We start from the raw sequence: 23,023 nt of genomic DNA, 5'->3' as shown, positions 1-23,023 counted from the left end.
CTGCCTTTCTCTTACAAGGCCATTTGTGATGGCATTAAGGACCCACCTGGATAATCCAGGATACTCCGGTGACCTCAAGATCCTTAATCATGTCTTTTTTAAAGGCCTTTTCCAAACACAGTAACATTCACAAGTTCCAGAGATTCTGTCTTTAGGCCAGATGTTTTCGGGGGGACAATTTTCAGCCTGCCACAAAACTGCCTGGCTAATAGCAGCCCCCTCCCCCTAGCATCCCCACATCGCCCCCACACACATACAAATACCCTCGCCCTCCCACGCTTGAATAGGATTCTCCCGTGAAGCCTAACCCTTTATCTGCAACTTCATCAAAGGGAAAGCAGACGTCAGGGCCCTACAAGGAACTCTCTGACAGTCACCTTACTGCACAGCTTCCTGTTTTGGGAGCTGTTGCAGCAGAAGCTCTGAGACTAGATGTGGGTCACGGGGGAGATCCCTACAGCGGTTGGGAGTGGATCCGGGTGACTCTCGTGATTCCCTTGCAAACATTTAAAGAATGCTCTTCTGACTCGTCCCCACATTTTCCAGAGGTCGGCTTGCTTAGACACACTCGGCAGGGAAACACCAAAGTAAACACTTGCCCGAGAGCTGAGCATTTTCACCCCGTATCTGCCCCGTTTGTGTTCTGCTAGCAAATAGGACAACTTGCATTCCTCACAGGTGATTCTTGTGCTGATTTTACAGCTGGCTTCCTCTTCTCTGTCCTGCCCTTGTATTCCCTTTGTGCTGATTTCTTTTTTTAACATTTATTTATTTTTGAGAAACAGAGAGAGACAGAGCATGAACAGGGGAGGGGCAGAGAGAGAGACGCACAGAAACAGGAGCAGGCTCCAGGCTCTGAACTGTCAGCACAGAGCTCGATGCGGGGCTAGAACTCATGAACTGAGATCGTGCCCTGAGCTGAGGTCAGACGCTTAACCCACTGAGCCACCCAGGCGCCCGTCTTCTTCTTCTTTTTTTTTTTTTTTATGCTTATTCATTTTGATAAAGAGAGAGAGAGACAATGAATCCCAAGTAGGCTCTGAGCTGTCAGGCAGGGCTCAATTTCACAAACCATGAGATCATGACCTGAGCCAAAACCAAGAGTCGCACACTTAACAGACTGAGCCACCGAGGTGCCCCAGCTTTGTGCCGATTTCTAAACCCACTTTTTTTTTTTAAAATGGCATTTGGGAGCGCCTGGGTGGCTCAGTTGGTTAAACATCCGACTTCGGCTCAGGTCGTGATCTCACGGTTCGTGAGTTGGAATCCCCATGTCAGACTCTGTGCTGACAGCTCAGAGCCTGGAGCCTGCTCCGGATTCGGTCTCCCTCTCTCTCTGCCCCTCCCCCACTCCCACTCTGTCTCTCCAAAATGAATAAACGTTAAAAAAAATTTTTTTAATGGCATTTTATTGTATTGTGTGAATTTTTATCAAGACCCAAGGTGGTATATACATCGTATCAATCCATTTAAGACAAAGAAGTGTAGGACCTAGCACATATGGGTCCCAGTTTGTCTCCTGCCCTATGGGGTGTATTTCCACCCTTTCTTCTATGGTGGGGCGAGGTAAACTCAACTTCCAGGTTTTATGCCAGGCTCCTTCCAGCTTGAGGTCCTGGCACGGCGGAAATGCATTGGTAGGAGTGGCTGGGCCTCTGTAGGTTTATTCCTCAGGGAGGCAGTCATCAGGGTGTGTCCGATAGAAGCTTGTTGAAAGCAACCAGTCACACACGGTGACGGTGGCGTATGACCACAGGGGGACGGAGCTGAACCTGTCTTCCCTGGTATCTCTGCCGGCAGGGCAAGTAGGGATCAGCCACAGAGAGGACCCGTGCCCCGGAGGGCGTGTTGCCGGCCTTGACCTGCTGGGCACACACTGCAAGTGGAGTCTGGTGACTGAGCGCCGTCCTCAATCCCCAAATTCACCTCCATCTAGATCCCTGGGTTCTCTGCAGAGGGACACACGGGAGAAATGGGCGGGCACGGTCACCAGCTTGCCCTTCAACCTCAAATCCGGGCTGTTTTCCCACCTTTGTGCTAGACTTAGGGGTTTCAAAGGTGCTTTCTTCTTGTTTCTAACACAACATTTTTTAGAGGCCATTTTTTTTTTTTTTTTTTTTTTTTTTTGCCCAAGCAGGCTCTGTGCTCGTCATCAGTGCAGAGCCCAGCATGGGGCTCGAACTCACGAACTGTGAAATCGTAACATCAGCTGAAATCAAGAGTCAGATGCTTAACTGACTGAGCCACCCAGGTGCCCCTAGAGGCCGTCATAATGGTCTCCCCTTTCACCCTTTCTCCCAGAGCCTCACCCTGGCGTCGCATCATCCTGAGGACAGGAGAAAGAAAGGGAACGAAGGGGAAGGTGCTCTCTTCCCTAAGTCCTGGGACAGAGCCCGACTAAGTCCTCACTTCCCTTCTCCTAGGCCGCTCCCTCTGAAGGAAACTGGGGCGTGCTCTCTGCCACGAGGTGACTATGGCTTTGACCACGTCTATTTCTAACACAAGTGCTCCTCCCACCAAAACCCGCCTTCCCAATAACAACGGTCTCTGTGTTTTTGTGGGACTTTCATTGGAGCTTCTCCATCTTGGAGACCGAACAAGAAGTGGGGGGGGGGGGGTCTCCGGGCTTGTCCCTGAGGCTGACATGTGCCCCTGTGCTCTCCCCTCTCTCTGGCATCGGCTCCCTAGGGCCATAACTCCTCCTTACTGACTTGCTTCACGCTTTTCGTTTTGCTAACATCGCCCCGTTAGTGTATCTAATAAAGGTTTTGCTCAACCCTCTGTAGGTACTCGGTTTGTGCACGTTCTTCAGGGAGTCAGAAGCAGACAGGGATCTGGGTATCTAGGGACCTGTCCTCAGTTGACCGGAAGCCAGAGAAATGAGGTGGAAACGTAATGCACTCTCACAGTTGGTTAGAACAAAGGCACCAGGTCCACTTCCAGAGCCTGTCCTCCCTGGGTGGTCGCGAGGCCCACCGGCTCCCGTCGCATTTTCACCCATGGAACTGTGACCCAAGGTGTCAGCTGTCCGTCACGTGGAGGCTGCAGGTGTCATCTTTGCGACAGAAGCCCTACCACCTCCGTGTAGAATCGGCTCAGATGCATCTGTCCGAACTCAAAGTACAACCTGCCCCGAAGACAAGTAGACCAGACATGTTTGGGCTTTTACAATCAGTCAGGTTTCTTTGGACAGAAGGATGAAATCAAATGGATACCTGGCCTGATGTTGGTTGCTGAAGAGCCTTTCTGTCACCCGTGCGCTTGGCCATACCTATGTCTATAATCACGGGCTCTGAAAGAAATTAGGTGTGTGCACGGAGAAGTGAGAGCAAGATCCAGGAGAGAGCACTGCACGGTAAATCGTGAAATAACGCGCTGTGATTTAAGATCGAGGGGCTACAGCACGTTATTCCAACACCTGCTTGGGTCTTAAGCGTAAATGGAGCCCAAACCTCATTTGAGAACTCCAGTGCCCTTAGCCATGACCTTCTGGGCCTCAGGGGCCCCTCGTACTTCCCTGATCGTAGTATTTACCCGCACACGTTAGGTGTTTGTAGAAGGGGGATCTGCCAGAGACCCTACAGGTTCTGCATTGTGCTCTCAGTGCCTGCCTCAGCACGACCCAAAATAGGACTAAGTGCATGTCAGCCGAATGAATGACATCAACCTAGGTTACAGAAAAACGAAAGCAAGGAATCAGGCTGGTTAATTGACTCTGAAAGCCACTAGGGACATGAGAGGAACTGCATCATTTGTGAATGGCAAGGCTTAAATTATCAACAACTCTGGGTTCACTGCACATGTGCCCTAGGAAGCGAAAGGTGCCTTTCTCTATCTGCCTGTACATTGCCTTACAGATTACAGATTCTTCAGCAAAAATTGGACTGTCTTACGGCCTACCAGGCCCTTCATTGGCCACTCCGTTGGAGTAGCAAAATAGTCCCACTCCGAACATAGAGGTGATGACTTATGCCAGGGAGCAATAAAGGGCAGTGGCTGAATTTAATTATTTACTTATTTTGAGAGTAAGAGAGAGAGAGAGTGCACGCAAGAGTGTGCAAGTGGGGGAGGAGCAGAGAGAGAGAGAGAGAGAGAGAGAGAGAATCCCAAGCAGGCTCCGTGCTGTCAGCACCCAAGGCGGGTCTCGATCCCACGAACCGAGAGATCATGACCTGAGCTGAAATCAAGAGTTTGACACTTAACCTACTGAGCCACCCAGGAGCCTCCCCCCTACCCCAGCAGAATTTATTTTCTAATCATTTGCAGGACCTTTGTAAGGTGAGTGTATGAGAAAACATTTTATAGTTTGGGAAATTTTAATATTCCTTGCCAAGGTATATTTACACTATATTTGGAGTAAGAGAAAGTTTGGGGCAATTTATATACATTTCAAATGGACTAAGGCCTGCAGTGGTTTAGGTATATTTGCCACGCCCCCATCGGGGTGAGGAACGTGTCAGTCCTTCCCCACAGTAAGGGAGAGGCCCCTTGCTTACCTGGATTCACTCCACTTCTAGCTTTGGTAGCCTATCCCCCAATACTGACATGAGGGCCCCCAAACTCAAAGGCACTGTGAATCTGTGGTTGCAGTTCCAGAAGAGTCCAGAGGCAGCAGACCCAGGGAAGCTGTGCGTTCTCAATTTTTTTTTTTTTAACATTTATTTATTTTTGAAAGAGAGAGAGAGCAGGGGAGGGGCAGAGAAACAGGGAGACACAGAATCCGAAGCAGGCTCCAGGCTCTAAGCTGTCAGCACAGAGCCTGATGCAGGACTCAAACCCACGAACCGTGAGACCATGACCTGAGCTTAAGTCGGATGCTTAACCGACTGAGCCACCCAGGCACCCAGAAGCTGTGCATTCTAAACTGGGGGGCTCCCCCTCGCCTGAGCTTCCCTCCCTGGCTGTGGGTGCCCATCCTGAGAGGACAGTCTCCTGGCCATTGCCCGGGGCTCCAAGAAGATGCTGCTTCCCGGGCCATTGTGAACACTAGATGGCAACTGGATCTGCCTTAGAATCACTTGGGGGGGACTTCTAGAAGTGAGCAGAGACCCAGGCCTCACTCCTGGCTAATTAAATCAGAATGGAGATGGGGGTTCTTGAGCCAGACTCAATATTCTTCTGAAAGCCCCCCACGTGATCTTAACGTGGTCAGGGTTGAGAACAGCTGAACCTGAGGTTCGACGCCTTGTTAAGTAGGGGCCCCACCTCAAAGATTCCGGTAGATGACCAGACTGCACCAGTCCTGCCACTTTTAATTCTCTTGTCCTCCCTGAACGATTGCGCCACATACTGGAGGCAGTTTGCCATCTCTCATTTAAAAAAAAAAAAAAATTTTTTTTTTAACGTTTATTTATTTTTGAGACAGAGAGACAGAGCATGAACGGGGGAGGGTCAGAGAGAGGGAGACACAGAATCTGAAACAGGCTCTAGGCTCTGAGCTGTCAGCACAGAGCCCGACGCGGGGCTCAAACTCACGGACCGTGAGATCATGACCTGAGCCGAAGTCGGCCGCTTAACCGACTGAGCCACCCAGGCGCCCCTGCCATCTCTCATTTAACTACTACTTTCAACACAGGAGATCAGCAGGAATGCTCTTCCTTCTCTGCATGCCTCACCCCAGTTCCCAACACACGGTCCGATCCTGTACATAGCAGGCTATCGACTGCTGGTTCCTGGGGATTAGTTCTACCTCCTCTCTCTAACCCGAAAGAGACGCTAATGAGCAATTATCACGTCAAAAGAAAGAAGAGGACAGGGGATCTGAAGTGGTCAGAGACAGAGCAGCGCTGAGACCCAACTGCGTGGTCCAAGAATAAATCAACAGAGGAACGAAGCGTCTTTCCAATTCTCAACGGCAAGAAAACACACTGTAATTCGCTTTCAGTAGTTGACTGGATTCAATGCATTCAAGTTCTGGAAACGGACGATTCGGCGTTCAGACCAAAAGAACACACAACCCCAGTCAGAGAGTCTAGCATTTTATCCTCATTTCTAACCTACAAAGTGTAAAGTGTTCATGAAGCATTTTAATAAATATATTAAGGCTTAAGGTGATCGTTGTTTTTGAGTGGAAGAGGCAGGATCGCTAATATACTAGCTTTCAGAACAAAAACGGTTGCCACCACCTTTCAGTGAATGACACAAAACACGAGCTTGCCCCAGCTTCCCACGTTCACACATCTCCGTATTAGCTCCCTCCCTCCTCCATAGAATAGACAAAGAACGATAGGAGTTGTTTCGACAGGTGAAGAGAATGCAGTCGATGGGTAGGACCTGAAATGTTTACTTTTTTGGTAAAAAGCTTCCACTGAGTCACCTGGGCAGCTAGCAGTGCGGCTTACAGAGAAATAAAGCCCAACCCAGGGCCTTAAACGCTCACAAGACAGAAACGAGAAAGGCTGCCGAATGCATAGAGGCAGGGGAGCCGCGAAATGCTAGTTTCCCTGCGTTGCAAACTGGACGCAGTTCCTACAACACAGAGGGTGCAAATCGCCCACCACCCATAAGGAAGTAACGAACCAGTAAAAGTCGCCTTGCGCAAAACGCCCCGAAAGGTTTTGGAAAGGATGGAGGCAGGCGTGCCTGAGTACCACGGAGCCGAGGATGTGGCTGGGCACCTCTGGATCGCCCAGGCACAAACTCCGGCCACCAGAACACCCCGCCACGTGTGTCCTCCAGATTAAACTGACAGCACCGGCCGCTGGTGCCCGACGACCGCCCACGATGGAGGAGAGGAGCTTTCTTCAAGAGGAGAGGCAAATAAATGCTGGTGGTCCGGTAGCAGCAGTGGCCTCTCGGCGGAGAGCCCTTTCTAGATGGATTCGAGAATCCAGTCGCTGCTGGAGAGCGGGGAGACGGGCAGCGGCAGGTCCCGTGGAGGGCCCCGCTCCCTCCCATCGTGGAGGGCGTTCTGCTCCTGATAATAGTCCTCCTCCTCCTCGAAGAAGCCATTCTCCAGGCCATAGGTGCAGTCCGGGCTGGAGGCTGCCTGGCATGCTCCCTTATATTCCTGAATGGACTCGTACAGGCTGTAGAGTTGGCAGAGCAAGGACATGTCCAGCTGGCGGAGGCCAACCTTGAGGGGAGCGGGGGGTGGGGGGGGGGGAGGGAAAAACAAGAAGTCAGCACTGGAGTTTAATTTTAGTCGAACGCTCAGCCAGCAATCTGCTCGTGCCAGCACATTCTTTCCGTACCGTGGACGACGCAGGGCATCACTCGGATGCTTTGGATTTTCCAATTTGGAGAAAACCTTAATTGTGGGATGCCCACACCTCAGACGTTACTCAGTGTGTCAGGGCAGGATCGCACCGTCGGGGCGGCAGGCCCCAGCCTGTGGAATTCACCCTGGCACCCGGGCGTGCCCTGGGAAGGAACAGTGCTACGCCTTCTGGTGGCCCCAACTGGTTTCCCTTTGGACGCCAAGATACAAGTGTGTCCTTTCCTCATGATCAGATTCAGAGGGGACCCGCGTGTGCCCTCCCTGATACCAAAATCATTCTCAACTCTCTGGGACAAGAGTCCCCTTGCCAGTGACAGCGGTTCGCCTGTCAGTGTCACACACTGCGCCCTGGAGCACCCACCCTCTGACCGGCTCAGCCTCCGGGCCCCCAAGAGAAGTGTTCCGACTCCCTCTCTTCGGACAAGGTCAGTCTTACCCAAAGATGGTTGTGGGATCACTCCCCAGAGCAGGCGACTGAGTAAGTCTAGTGGGGGCCCTGGGGGCCTCCACGGATTCTCCTGGGAACCACTTTCACCACTGGTGGCCAATCAAGGAACAGTTGAAAGTCACCTATTTGTTCACCTTCAAGTTCCCTTCTTCCCACGGCCTTGTCCCAAGGGAAAGAGCACAAGTCAGCCCGGGAAATGGAGTGTTTCCATCAGTCCCAAAGACAGAAGGGTTAATCCAGTTGGAAATGCAGCCCAGCCCAGTGCATCCGACGCCACTGCATGAGAATCACCTGTGGTGACTGTTATCGGTGCGGCCTCGGGTCCAGCGGATGTGGGGCCACTGGTGACAGAGCTGCTGAGCTGTAGACCTCCCTGCGAGTCGTAAGGGGAGAAATTCTACATAGATGCTAGGAGACCTGACTCCTGCTTCTTGGCCCTTTTGCAAGCCATGCATCAGCTCTAAGCCTTGGCTGATGACAAAAGGGAATAATCATTTCTCTCATGGGGCTACCGGGAGGGCTTCAATGAGCTACCCATCCATTTTAATAAACAGTCATCAAATGTCTCCTGTGCAAGCAAGGGCTAAAGCACCGAAGAGGCATGGGAATGTGCACGCAGAAAACCGAGAAAGACAAGGTCTACAGCCTAATTACCCAGCGACGAGACCCGCCATATAAGACGGCCCGACTTTCACACAAGGGAAGCTGGGGTCCAGAAAGCAGCATTCATCTCATGACTAAGACTGGGTGTTAAGTCCCAGATTTTTCTTCACACCCTCCAACCACGCTAAACGGCCGAGGAAACACTGGCTATCTCCCTGCTCTAGCTGAGTAGACCACAGAAATGGGACCAAGGCACCTTGACTTAGCATATTTTGCCAAGACGTTCAGGGAAGACTTCAGGAGAGAGGGTCTGAGAGGGCAGAGTTGGCTGGATGGCATCCACTGTCAGAAGTCCACCCTGACTAGGTAAGTCGTGGGTAAGCCAAAAGACGCCCAGGCCACCGGGCCACATCCTAGAGTCGGACACCAACACTCTTGTTCCTGATTAGCTTGTGCACATGTCGTCATGAGGAAAAGCGGGCTCCCGACCTTTGTGTTTGGAAAATTACCCAGACGATCTGGACGTCCAGTTCTGGCGCCGAAGCCAGTGTCCTTGACACAAGTATCTGTCTTCCCTGGGCCCCTTGTATTTATTCTCCTGTGAGCACTGACTTTCAGGCCATCCAGGCAGAAGAGCATGGAGCAGAGCGCGGGTTCTGGAGCCTGCCTGCTTGGGTTCAAATGCTGGCTCTGCCACTCCCTAGCTGTGAGACCAGGGACATCCTGTTCAACTTCCGGAAAGGGTGACAGCTGCTACTGTTGTTACTATGTTCATGATTCTTTCCACTCTGCCAGCCTGCAGAATGCCATCTTGGAAAGGAACGGCAGGAACAGGATGTACCAGGCAGCCCGTGTGGAGCCATATTCCTCCTGCCCCAACTCAATCCCGCAGACGGAGCAGCAACCACCTGACCATCTTTGGTGGAAGATGGTCACCTGCCAGGGCAGTCACAAGCCAGCTGAAAATTAACCAGCAAACCTGCTTCTTGAGGACCAGGGTGCTCACTGCAGACTCTCGAACAGGAAAGGACCTCAAATGTCTTACTTCAAACCCTCCAAAGGAGGACCTTCCAGGCCAGTTCATTCATTTTCCAACAGCCATAATTCTTCAGCATGCCAAGTCAAAATCTCCCGGACTTTAGGTTCTAGGTCCCCTGATGCTAGGTGTGACCATCATGCAACGCACACAAACCTCATTTCTCTTAACCACCTTTTAAATACTTGAAGGTAATTTTCGGTCTGCCACCCGAAAAAAAACGATTTGTTTTCTCCAGCCAGTAGCTTCGGGTCTTTCAACTATTCGCAATGATGTCCTGGTCCGTTAACCAACTAGTCCCTTCCCCAGGGACTCGCTCCTTTTTTCCCAGGGCTCCTCCATAGTGTCCGGGTCTGAATACAGTAACCGAACTGCAAGACTCTGACTTGGCAAGTCCACACATACCTACTGTCTGCGCTAGGATTTAATACAAGGAATGGAAAGTCTAATAAAGAAAGCCACACCCTCTTAGAGTCTTAGTAGTATTTGCTTAAAAAGTCATAAACTAGAGGCGCCTGGGTGGCTCAGTCAGTTGGGCATCTGACTTCAGCTCAGGTCACGATCTCATGGTTTGTAGGTTCAAGCCCGTCGGGCTCTGTGCCGACAGCTTGCAGCCTGGAGCCCGCAGCCTGCTTTGGATTCTGTCTCTCTCTTTCTCTCTGCCCCTCCCCCGCTCACACTCCGTCTCTCTCAAAAATAAACCAACATTTTTTTTTAATTTTTTTTTAGCGTTTATTTTTTATTTTTGAGACAGAGAGAGACAGAGCATGAACGGGGGAGGGGCAGAGAGAGAGGGAGACACAGAATCGGAAGCAGGCTCCGGGCTCTGAGCCATCAGCCCAGAGCCCGATGCGGGGCTCGAACTCACGGACCGTGAGATCGTGACCTGAGCTGAAGTCGGACGCTTAACCGACTGAGCCACCCAGGTGCCCCTAAACCAACGTTTTTAAAAAAAGTCATAAACTAATACAACCCTGGATGTTAACTAGCCTGGAATTATAAAAAAAAAAAAAAAAAAAAAAGCCATAGAGAAGATTCATCTGGAATCCTGAAGCGATTTCTACCGAGTCACTCTAATACCAGTAGGGCTGGGCAATCCCAAAACTGTTTCCCACCCTGGAAATGAATGAGGAAAAACCAGAAGGAGCAGTACCGGACCAGGCCTGGCCTTCCTCTTCTGGGCAGGGTGGGCGTGGGCCCAGGGGGGCGCAGGGGAACATGGGGCTCTATAGCCCTAACAACCGCTAACCGGGTTTCTGAGGCTCTAACTTCCTCTGACTCCGCACAACTCAAAGACCTGTGGTCCCAGGCTTTTCTCTTCAGGTGCCCTGTCCAAGGTCTTCCAGACCCCGAGTCAGGATCATGTCCTGGACCTTTCTGGGCAGCAGCAGCTGGAATGACGCACCAAGTTGCCCTGTCATCGGGTGGAACGCTGGCCTAGAAACGGAGGTCGGACCCGCCTAGGAATACAGCTCCGTCCTGCACACACCTATTACCCTGCTGAACAGATGCCAAGTGCTTAGACTAAGTTAACAGGGATTTAAGCACACACACGTGCACACACATGCCTATACACACCCCGGTTTCTCAGTGCCTTCTGCAGGCACCAGACCAAACTCCTCTGAGTTACCAGCCATCCTCCAAATGAACTCAGCGGGCAGGAGGGAAGTAGCTACATGAGCAAGTCAGTTTCCCGGCCGGGCGCCTCTCCCTCGGAGGTGGCTGATTCAACACTTTAACTTACATTTTCTAGAGGCAAACTGAAAATCCCTAGGCAGCGTTCTATAATCTGGTCTGAATCTGCGCTCTCCTACCTGCACCTCATGCAACGGTTGGCCGGAGGTCCCTTCTTCCCCAGACTGTCCCAGACCTGTCCCCACTGTGTTAAAGCCTCTTTGCTTGCCCGGCCCAACGCCAGCTTCTCCTCCGTTCTTTGGACCTTGGCTGAGGCACCGGTGCTCCCCAGTTCCCCCCATGTTCTCTGCCTGCCTTGTGCTGCCAGTAAGCACATGGGTCTGCTTTCTTCTAATGTAGGACAAGCCCACATGCAGTGACCCAGCTACTGTCTGCATCAGGGAGAGAGACTCAGGACAGCTCCAGAAATCAAACTCTCAACCCTGAAGACTAGGGGGAAGGGATGGGTGTCTGAGAATATGGAAGGGGAGAGAGGGACCATGCAAGAGAACTCAACTGCAGAGTGGTTTCAGAACGTGATTAAATCACCCACGAACAGGAACCTGTCCTTCCAGAAAAAAGGACTGGGGTGGGGGCAAGCCCTCAGCAAGCCCAATACCCCCCCCCACCCCATACTACAAGCAGGGGAAGCCTGTCACCTTAGTGATCTGTTCCCACATGTCCCTGAAGGCCAGTTGATCTAATTCATGGCTGGATTCAGAAAATACAGCTCTTTTGTGAAAGGAGATTGCAAAACTTCAGATAAATGAAGAAAACTACAGAATATTCTAAAACCGTGTAATCTGTAGCCCTTATTCTAGACCTTCAAGACAATTAAGAACAATCAGCTAGCTTCCATTGCTTTAAACTGCTAATGCCATTCCTTCCTCTCTCTGTCTGGGCTTCCTGCTTAACTTCCTGGTCATGTTCTCTTTTCCCCTGAACAGAGCTCCCCACCACCCCCCACCCCTGCTGCAACACACAAGTGGCTCAGCAACCCACATCTCCAACAATGGGGCCCAACAATCCTGAATCACCCTCGAAATGGTCTCAAAGACGCCCAACAGACTGGCCACATGAATACACGTCACATCGGACAGGGTACTGGTTCCCAGCCGGGTTTCGGGGTGCTAAGTTTCTACCTTTGGAAGGTGCCGCGGGTCAGAGTGTTGTTCCCAACTTTCACACAATTCCAGCAGGTACGTGACCATTCGGATACAAGGCTCGGAAGATGAAAGGAACTTTTTAAAAGGAAGCTTTTGATGACTGAAAACAAAGCATCACAAAAAACTTTAGGGTATTTTTTTTTTTTTAGAAATAAGTGGTAGTTAAGAAAAATAGTTTTAAGAAACTACAAGCTGGGGTGACTCACCAGTACGTAAACAAAAGCAACTTCTTCCCAAATCCAGCAATAAGTAGGAAACACAACAGAGACAAAAAGAATCCGTTTTATTTGTGTTTGCTCCATAGCCGCAGCGGGCTCTGTGCGTGGGGTTGGGGAGAAGCAGGTCAACGTCGGGGGATGGGTTAGTTCAGTAAATCATACTGGGACCGGCTCTGAAATGACCCCCCCCCACTGTCACACCAGACCATTATCTCCCCACCGCATTCCTCAACCTAAGATGGGCAGGGTTGCACAGATTCCAAGTGAAACTAAAGAACCATGAGCTATAATATAGGCGGGGACGGGGGGTTGTGAAATACGGGGACAGATGCAAAAAAAGGTTTGTTGGATGAAAATTCACATTGAAACATAAAGTGGTAGGGGCTTGGTTTTAAAAAGTAGGGTAAAGTCATACAATAAAAACTAGACAGTCATTTCAAAGGGTGAGCAGCTGGGTACAAGTGACCCACAACAGTGACCCACGTGTGCTGCTGAGCACAAAAGCTCAGGTTACCAAACAGTACACGGTAGGAATTCACTTTATATGCATAAGCACACATGTGCAAGCTTCTGACGGGAAGAGAAAAGGTCTGTTAGCAGAACTTAACCTCTAGAAAGTGGGACTGGGAATTTATAGCCTTCTGCACTGCTTAATTTTTTTCTCAACGAGCACGATGCTCTCAATTTTAAAACCTTAAGAATTAACGGGCGCCTGGGCGGCTCAGGTAAGCGTCTGGCTTTGGCTCATGCTCTCACGGTTCGTGGGTTCGAGCCCAGCGTCGGGTAGGTGCTGACAACTCAGAGCCCGGAGCCTGCTACGATTCTCTGTCTCCCTTTCTCCCTGTCCCTCCCCTGCTTGCAGGTGCTCTCACGCTCTCTCAAAAATTATAAACGTTAAAAAAAAACTAGTAACAATAAAAAAGCATATCATGTAGGCAACACCACACAGGGCTGCCTGCCTGTGAAACCTGCGCGGCAGTCTGACTGGTAACAGCAACAAAAGCCTTAAAATAGCACACAACTTTTAACCAGCTAACTGTTCCCTTCTAGGGATTGACCGGAGAGAAGAAAATCTCGGTGGTGCACAAATAAATAATCTCCTTCTTGTTCTGTGTGGTAGGTGCCGATTCTGTTATGATGAGGAAATTGGGGCCCGGAAAGATGAAGGCTCTTGATTGAGGGCATACGGTAGGAGGGCAGGGAGCGGCACCCGTGTTTAGGACTCCAAGGTCGGCGCTTTGACCACCAGCCTGTACTGCCCACACAGCTGACCCGGGCAAAGAGGTGTCGCCGTGTCAGCTGGGACAGGGAGCAAGCTGCTAACATCACAGGTGACTTGTATTTGGCTTTTCTGAACTTTCTGGATTTTCTACTATGAATATGTGTTAACTTACAATGAGACCATTTTCAAAGTTACCTTTCAAAAACGGAATGAATGACTAAGCACACACGGATGGCTTGTGAACGAATTTATTTTACAGAAGACCTGGGAAATGCCCCCAAGTCTGATCCAGGTGTCCAGTAGGTATCTGCGTGGCTGGAATGCAATAAAGCAGTGACCTGATGGATCGTAACCTGATTTTTGAAAAAAGGACGCAGTGACTGAAGGACGCTGACCTGCATGCCCTTTTGCAAAGGAAAACCGAAGAGAAAGACTTCTTTGGTGTTGATCCAGTAGGAGAAGGGGCTATTAACTTGGCAGCTCAGGCTGGACTGAGACCCCCCTGAAGGACTTTTTTTGTTTTATTTTTTATATTTGAGAGACAGAGAGCAAGTAGGGGAGGGGCACAGAAACAGAATAGGAAGCAGGCTCCAGGCTCCGAGCTGTCGGCACACAAGCCCGACGCAGGGCTCGAACCCACGAACCGTGAGATCATGACCTGAGCCAAAGTGAGACGCTGAACCGACTGAGCCACCCAGGCGCCCGGCTCCTGAAGGACTTCTCAACTCCCCGGTGGCCCGTAATTCTGTGCTCACTAAGCAAGCTTCCAGTCCATCATGTGGCCCCTATGTGGCACTGTCCTCTCCTGGGTGGAAAAGCATTTGGGTTACTTGGTCTCCTTCGTCTCCTGTGCGTGCCCTAGGCTCACCGGGCCGAGAACTACACTCTGAAGAGTCGGGGTGATTCAGAGACAGAAAACAGACCAGGCTGCGTGGCTGCACCCCCAGATTAAGCCACACCCACAGTTCCTGCAGCTCTCCACTCGCCCATACGCCCTCTCTACCACGTAAGGTGGTTTCAGTGTGTTTACTGCTCACAGCTAAAGGCGTCCACACTGACGGAGCCCATTCTGCAACCTCTTCCAGGCCACACTGGCTTCCCTCGAACCTAAACTAATATTGGTACCAATGAAGTGATGGCTTTGCGCATTCTTTTACTTTTTCCCCATTATAAAAATAAAACGTTCTAGTCATATTAAAACGTCAATGGTTCATAATTATGTGAACCATAATTCCCTCATCCCATGTTCTAAAGCAGCTGTCTCCAGATGTTTTGGTCTTGGGACCTCTAACTATTGACGGCCCCTAAGAGCTGTTATTTATGTGTATTATACCTGTCAACATTTACCTTATTAGGAATTGAGACTGAGTTTTCATATTGATCCATTTAAACATAAATAATATACCCATTACATGTTAACATAACTTTTTTTTAATGTTTATTTACTTTTGACAGAGAGAGAGAGAGAGAGAGAGAGAGAGAGAGAGACAGAGCATGAGTGGGGGAGGGACAGAGCGGGAGACACAGAATCCGAAGCAGGCTCCAGGCTTCGAGCTGTCAGCACAGAGCCAGATGCGGGGCTCGAACCCACGGACCGCGAGGGCATGACCTGAGCCAAAGTCGGACGCTCAACCAACTGAGCCCCCCAGGTGCCCCAACATAACGTTTTTATGAACGCCACCACTTTGTACATCTTTTTAATGCCTGGCTTATCTCCTGCATTTGATCCTTTGTGACACGTTGCTTTGGTTGAAGTAAATGAAGAAAATCTGGCCTCACACAGACATGTAATAGCCTTTTAGAAAACAGTGGGTTTTCTTCTTGGACACTACCCTTCAGTTGGCTATGCCAATGGACTTTTTATACTGTTACATTAAAACCATCAGTCTTGCACTTTGAATGGATCTTTTAACCAGGTGTGATTTTGTAACAGCAAAGCATTAGTGCTATGAAAACTGTGAAAAACTGACTCACTGAATTATGCAGACCTTCCAAATGTTGATACATTTCCCTAGGTAATTTTTTCTTTTTTTTTTTTTTTAATAGGCTCCACACCCAGCCCGGGCCTTAAACTCATGACCCTGAGACCAAGACCTCTGCTGGGATGGAGTCAATACTTAACCGACTAAGCCACCCAAGTGCCCCCTCCTTAGGTAATATTTTAAAACAACTCACTTATCAATATGACAACCACATAATTATGGACACTGAAAAGGATCTAGGGACCCCTGAACGTCCCCCAGCCCACACTTTTTAAGAGCAGTTATAGGGGGCGCCTGGGTGGCTCATTCAGTTAAGCATCTGACGTCAGCTCAGGTCATGATCTCACAGTTCATGAGTTCAAGCCCCGCATCGGGCTCTGTGCTGACGGCTCAGAGCCTGGAGCCTGCTTCCGATTCTGTGTCTCCCTCTCACTCCCTGCTCCTCCTCTGCTTGTGCTCTGTCTCTATGTCTCTCAAAAATAAATAAAATGTTAAAAAAATTAAAAAAAAAAAGAACTGTTTTAAAGATACCCACTTTTAACAGTTTAGTATGTATCCCTCGAGACACCATGTTTATGCGAGCTGTTTAGCTAGATATCATGTATACACACGTCTGTGCAACTTACTTTTTCGTACTGTGAACATCTAGGTTCATATAGTTATCACACGCTTTTCAGTGAGTTTCGATCACTATTCTATATCACTGCAAGACACATCTGAGTACAAGTACCATTACCCACTGTGTGACTATTACTGTAAGAAAAATTTATAAAAATGAAATCGCAGAAGGGGTTGAGAAAGGAAAAGGACGCTTTCCTTCCAATCCCTCCCCAGTCCTGGGCCTGCAAACAGGAGACCGTTCCTCAAGGGTTTGTATCCAAAGCCTAAAAAAAGGCCACTGCCCAAGATAATGAGTGAAACATGGACACAACTGATGTTGAAATCAGGTGGACTGGAGGAAAAAACATGATCCAAGGGCCCCTGACAACACGCTGGAACTCAACATGCATCTGAAGGTTGGTTTGTGTTGTCATTTTCTTGAATGATATCCAGTTAACTGGAACTCCCCCTCTGCAAGCGTAGATGCAGTTTGGGGAGCAAATCTGAAGCTAAAATCAAAACCAAGTTCTTGGACAATATATAGAAAGCCTCATGTCAGTAGCCAGAGTTTTTCAGACAACTGAAATAAAAAGCAAAAGAGATTCGGTTTTTATGGTGTTTATATCTCCAAATCCTCACCATGACTATAATCATTTTTTTCAATCTCTGCTAGTTTTTTTTTTTTTTTTTTTGAGACAGAGAGAGCACAAGCAGGTTAGAGGGGCAGAGGGAGACAGAGACTCTTAAGCAGGCTCCACTCTCAGCACATAACCTAACATGGTAACATGGGGCTCGATCCCATGACCTTGGGATCACGACCTGAAACGAAATCAAGAGTTGGACGCTCAACCAACTGAGCCACCCAGGTGTCCCTCGGCTGGTCTTTTAAATAAAACATGACACCTTATTGTTTTACTTCGCCTATCTGTGGTTATGAGAGTTGTTAAACACCTTGCCATTTCTCTTTAATTGCAATGACCTTGGCTATTTTATCTCTAACTCTAAGTGCAGTCAACAACCTAAGAACATACCAAACATCCTCTTTCAAATGTATTTCGGTAATCCTCAGTCCAGCCTCTCTAGGCTGCGACAGGCCTGGGGTCCCCCAGAGGCTGCCTCTCCCCTGGAGAGCACTGGTCAGAGGACAGAGGCTCTCCTTCCCCACCCCTCCTTCTCAGGTCAAGGGCAGTGCTTCCTGCCAGAATCCTTGCAGACGAGACTGTATAAAATCAGGCCAGTGCATGGCTCTTAGGGCCAATCAGGGAAGTGAGCAGAAAGCACTCAAAAACAGAAAAGGCCACATGCCTGAATGAATTTCAGTAGAACCATAAGGAGGCCCAAGGGTTTTTCTGTCTCCAAAGCTCCTGGAGGAGGACGTACATCTCTGGGTTAAGGGTCTATGAGGGAACGAGCGACAGGAAAGAAAAGAACAACCTCTATGAGCCCTGCCTACTAATCACCTGGAAACATCTGGAGCCCGTGGGCAATGAATGAGATGAATAGAAGGTCGGGGCTCTGGAGAAAGACACTGGGTAATTGGGGGGCAAATATCTGACCCAGCCAGTCTCACGGCTGGTTTCCTGTTCGTGCGGTCTGTGGTCCGCCTGTAGGGTTTCATACACGGGATCGTGAAAAATGTAGCTTTTCAAGCCGAGGTCTGAAGTCTCCGTGGAGTTCAGGTGGGCATTCCAGGAGCAAGGCCGCAAAGCCTCCAAATGCTGCTTGGTGGGCGGGAAGTGCATGCACAAGGGCCAATCTCCTCTCTTTGAGCCCTCCCTGAACTCCCTCCCTGAACCTCCTTGGCCGTGCAGCCTCCAAGATCTACAGACACGCTGGCCCAGAGCGACACAGAAATGCTCCAGCACTTGGTGGCTCGAGGCCCTCTGCATGTGACCAGGTGCCCAAAGTGCCAACAACTGGGGCACTTTCGCATTCCCAGAATGCCTTTAACCGGAAGTGGGGGAAAAGTAGAAGGGCTGTGCTCCCAGCAAGATATCCATTTCTGATCTCTACAGGTTGGCGGCGGGGGGTGGGGGGGGTGGGGGTGGGGGCAGGTAATACATAAAAGTTAACGTGGTATGAAAAAAATATCTTTCAATCTCTACACTGTCACATCTTGGGACCAGAAGTGTAACCTCACTTAGAGATAACCTCAAAAGCGAATGAAACCAGACCAGTGAGCCCACAGCCCGCCCCTGCTGCACCAGCCCCCACCCCACAAACTATGATACATATACACCTTTCTAGCTGTGCTTTTATTGGGTGGATCCTGAGGTGGGGACAAGTACTATACAGAGTAATTACAGCCTAAACAGCCTAATTTAAAAAAAAAAATTTTTTTTTTAATGTTTATTCATTTTTTGAGAGAGAGAGAGAGAGAGAGTGCGCGTGTATGGCGGGGTTGGGGCGGGGAGAGGCAGAGAGCGAGAGGGAGACACAGAATCGGAAGCAGGCTCCAGGCTCCGCGAGCTGTCAGCACAGAGCCCGACGCGGGGCTCAACCTCCCAACTGCGAGATCATGACCTGAGCTGAAGTCCAACGTTTAGCCGACTGAGCCGCCCAGGCGCCCCTAGACAGCTTAATTTTTGATGAACACGGTCCAAGAACAACAACCTTGGGCTGCTCTTCCTTTTTTGTAGAATTTACAGACACCACGTGGTGTCCTCAGGGACACCAAGCACATGGCAATAGGCAGGTCCTGCACTTGTGCCTACACTATTTTATGACAGAGTAAACTTCTGCAGGCACCATCAAGACCCATATAGGCAGGAGGGGGAAAGAATTATATTGTTATAGCCAAAAGGAGCCTATATGGCATTTAATTCTCATTTTCCCCATAAGGGATCTCTAGCTGAAAATAGCAAAATGCTTGCTTCAAGTATACCACACAATCTAATAACAGAAGTGGAGCTCTTGATGCCTGGTTCAGGAGCTTCCCAAATCTTTCTTTTTTTTAATATATTTTTTTAAGTTTATTTATTTTGAGAGAGTGAGAGAGCACGGGAGCAGGGGAGGGGCAGAGAGAGAGAGAGAGAGAGAGAGGGAGAGAAAGAGAGAGAATCCCAAGCAGGCTCCACGCTGTCAGCACGGAGCCTGACTCAGGGCTCAATCCCACCAACCGTGAGATCATGACCTGAGCCGAAATCACAGGTAGGATGTAACTGACTGCACCACCCAGGTGCCCCAGGAGCTACCCAATTCTTAAACAGCTTGTTCAGGGGCGCCTGGGTGGCGCAGTCGGTTAGGCGTCCGACTTCAGCCAGGTCACGATCTCGCGGTCCGTGGGTTCGAGCCCCGCGTCGGGCTCTGGGCTGATGGCTCGGAGCCTGGAGCCTGTTTCCGATTTTGTGTCTCCCTCTCTCTCTGCCCCTCCCCCGTTCATGCTCTGTCTCTCTCTGTCCCAAAAATAAATAAACGTTGAAAAAAAAATAAAAAAATAAATAAAAAAATAAACAGCTTGTTCAAAATGCAGATTCTGTCTTCTCCTAGTCTGATACTGCTGGTATAGGAAGAGGCCCAGGAATTAGCATTTTAGCAAGCAGCCCGGAGGATTCTGGGGCTGGTGGTCCATTTTTCGGGGAACACAATACACAAAGACGGTAATAAAGGTCACCAGACATGCCACTCTCCTGTGATCAACATCAATCAAGAATGCTAATGCATAACCAGAGGCTAATGCTGTTATTCCAGATGGCATTTCACAGGCCTGACTTGGGACTGGACCTTTACCATAAACCCTTTTTTTTTTTTTTTTAATTTTATTTTATTAAAAAAAAATTTTTTTTAACGTTTATTTATTTTTGAGACAGGGAGAGACAGAGCATGAACGGGGGAGGGTCAGAGAGAGAGGGAGACACAGAATCTGAAACAGGCTCCAGGCTCTGAGCTGTCAGCACAGAGCCCGACGCGGGGCTTGAACCCACGGAGTGTGAGATCGTGACCTGAACCGAAGTCGGACGCTTAACTGACTGAGCCACCCAGGCGCCCCCACCATAAACCCTTTTAAAGACTAAAATCCCCTAACACACCGGCTTTACGTGCAGGATAAGAGCTGAAATCCACGGGAATGCGGGCTATTCAAGCTAACGCACATCTCCTGGAATACAGTTCACTGAACAAACTCATTGGACATGTACTTGTTCTCTCAACTAAAACGCAGGGGAGAGAAGCATTGCTGGTCTCAGAAATCTAGCTTTATTGAATCAGATTAAATTCTTCGCCTAAACCACCGCAGCCCAGGCACTCAAAGGTTCTGTGTGGATGACTTCCCACTCACGCCCAGGCTGGTGACCAAAATAGCTATTTGACAGTTTTGGGGGGGGGGGGGAAGGAACATGAAAAAAAAAGAGGTTCCAAGTCAAAGCTGCTAGAACCTGCCCCTGATGGTGTAAGAGGTGGACCCCAAGAATCCCTAGGACGGCAGCCCCTCAAAGATGTCCTGCCCCCATATCTGAGAATCTGCTGTCCACGCTTTCGTGTGACTCTCTGGGGTGTTCAAACTTGATGAGCTAATGTCACGGAGCCGCTGGATGGGTGGTCTGTGTACAAACATCAAGGGAAGTGTGTGTCGGGGGTCCCGGCTGACACTGAGAGTCCAGGGTGTCCTGCAGCCACACGCAAGGATTTGAAAAGCCAACCCAGATCCAGTGAGCAAATATGGCTTTATCCGCTTAGCAGGTAAGAGTCTATTAAACCGGGGGGGGCCCTTCAAGGCAAAGTATTTTTATGTAGAAAGAGGTCTGGGATACATAGTTTGTCCAGCAGCCCCCTGCTCTATTTCTGCTAACTGGCCTTTCTTTGGGGGGGGAACTCCAGCACCCCCACCCCATCCACATGGTCACACTATCTTAGTAAAATGCGATCCTGTCCTCAGTCACTACTGGCTGGCCCACGCTGGCCAGACCACCCAAGCTGGGCCCGCTGGCATCCTTCCACACAGTATTTACCAACTGGAACTAAGAAGCATTGGCCGAAACTGAGTGTGGACCCTGTTAACAGCCACGGTCCAAAACGTGGGAAAAAAATAAAATGATGCGGGGAGGGGGAGGAGAATACAGTGGGCTTCCCGGATGCCCCATCGGCCCTGGTTCCAGTCTGTCTCTGTATATATCCAGCCCTTCGAGAGTTTTCTTCAGCAAGAGCTGGTTCAGACCGAGTTACTATCACTCACACGGACAGCCCAGACATGAAACTTGAGAGGTGATCTACGCGGCAGCACTCCTATTGCGTAAAGATGACCACATCTCCCAGATGGTATAACGCTCCTGAAATGGCTAGAGAGTTTCCTTGGATCTCCATAGCATTTTACACCTAACACGCACCCAACGAACATCTGTTGAATGTGATTTTAAAAGATCCTCTGGGGGCGCCTGGGTGGCGCAGTCGGTTAAGCGTCCGACTTCAGCCAGGTCACGATCTCGCGGTCCGTGAGTTCGAGCCCCGCGTCAGGCTCTGGGCTGATGGCTCGGAGCCTGGAGCCTGTTTCCGATTCTGTGTCTCCCTCTCTCTCTGCCCCTCCCCCGTTCATGCTCTGTCTCTCTCTGTCCCAAAAAAAATAAATAAAAACGTTGAAAAAAAAATAAAAAAAAAAAATAAAAGATCCTCTGATGTTTAAAAAAAAAAACAAAAACAAAAAAACTAACTCAGCTTCTTGTCTTAAAGGACTTTTTCCAGTCTATAGAGCAGGTAAGCTATAGAGCGCAGTATTATGTGTGACCCTCCCCACATCCCAAATGGCCCCACTCCCCCCACCCGCCCCAGGGCAGGACGGGGACCACAGCAGCAGGACAAAGCTTCACCGAGGAGGGTTCCTAGAACAGGAAGTGCTAACTCAGGCGGTACAGCGGGCACCACGCGGAGCAGGGAACCACCAAGTCCACACAGCTCCCCTGCCCTCAGAGCCCAGACTGCCCCGGACCCATCCCCCCGACCCCTCACTGTCTTATCACCAGGTCCAAGCCTCTTTTCCAGCCTCCAGCTCCTCATTTTTAAATGTGTAACATACTCCTCCACTGATGTAATGACAAACCACCTTTCCCCCTAAAGGAGCCACCCCTCCTGACTCCCCCGTTGCTGCAATGAACCCCACCTTCCCAATGATGGATTAGCAAGGTTATTGCTCTCCTGCACAATGGCAGACTCTGCAGTTACTGAAGACATTGTAACGTGTGTTGACTAGGAAAACCTTTGCAAGATGTGCCCCCGAAAATGCAACTAAGAATGTATAATGCGATCCGTGTGTATTTGTGTCGGTGGGAGTGCCTGTGCCTGCGAGCAGTACAATGCAAGGGTTAAAACAAAGCTTTGGGACATATCTGGTTGAATCTGTGATCTTAGGGGAATTAAATTCTGAGTGATTTTTTAAAATATATGGAAATAGGATGGACCTTAGAGAGGATTATGCGAAGTGAAGTAAGTCAGACACAGAACAACAAATACCATATGATTGCACTTACATGTGGAATCTAAAAGGCAAAACATGCACAAACTAACCAAAAGCAGAAACAGACCCAAGAATACAGAGAACAGACCAATGGTTGCCAGAGGAGACAGAGTGGGGGGGATGGGCAAAATGGGTGAAGGTCCAGGAGGTACAGGTTTCCAGTTCTGGAATGAAATGAGTCACAGGGATGAAAGGCACAGCATAGAGAATATAGTCAGTGGCATCGTAATAGCGTTGTGTCGTGACAGATAGTAGCCACGCTTGTAGTGAGCATGCCAGAACACAGAGACTTGAGTCACTGTGTGGTACACCTGAAACTAATGTTAACATTGTGTGTCAAGCATACAGGAAGGGAGGGAGGGAGGGAGGAAGGAAAGAGGGAGGAAGGAAGGAAGGAAGGAAGGAAGGAAGGA

At 49.6% G+C, this 23,023-nt stretch overlaps 1 protein-coding gene across 1 annotated transcript in view; it reads right to left on the bottom strand.

Annotated features, from left to right (window-relative positions):
• Positions 1-5,962: 5,962 nt before the first annotated feature.
• FAM89A (family with sequence similarity 89 member A) overlaps positions 5,963-23,023 on the bottom strand; it is a 20,438-nt gene continuing 3,377 nt past the window's right edge. Inside the window, exon 2 of the mRNA XM_040464844.1 lies at positions 5,963-7,075. Coding sequence (XP_040320778.1) covers positions 6,812-7,075 — 264 coding nt within the window. The 3' untranslated portion in view covers positions 5,963-6,811. The remainder of the gene's footprint in view (positions 7,076-23,023) is intronic.

This window comes from Herpailurus yagouaroundi, unplaced genomic scaffold, assembly GCF_014898765.1.
Source record: "Herpailurus yagouaroundi ecotype Mexico unplaced genomic scaffold, PumYag 530, whole genome shotgun sequence".
Taxonomy (NCBI): Eukaryota; Metazoa; Chordata; class Mammalia; order Carnivora; family Felidae; genus Herpailurus; species Herpailurus yagouaroundi.
Note: the sequence above shows the minus strand (reverse complement) of the source record. Positions and strands in the feature narration are given on the sequence as shown.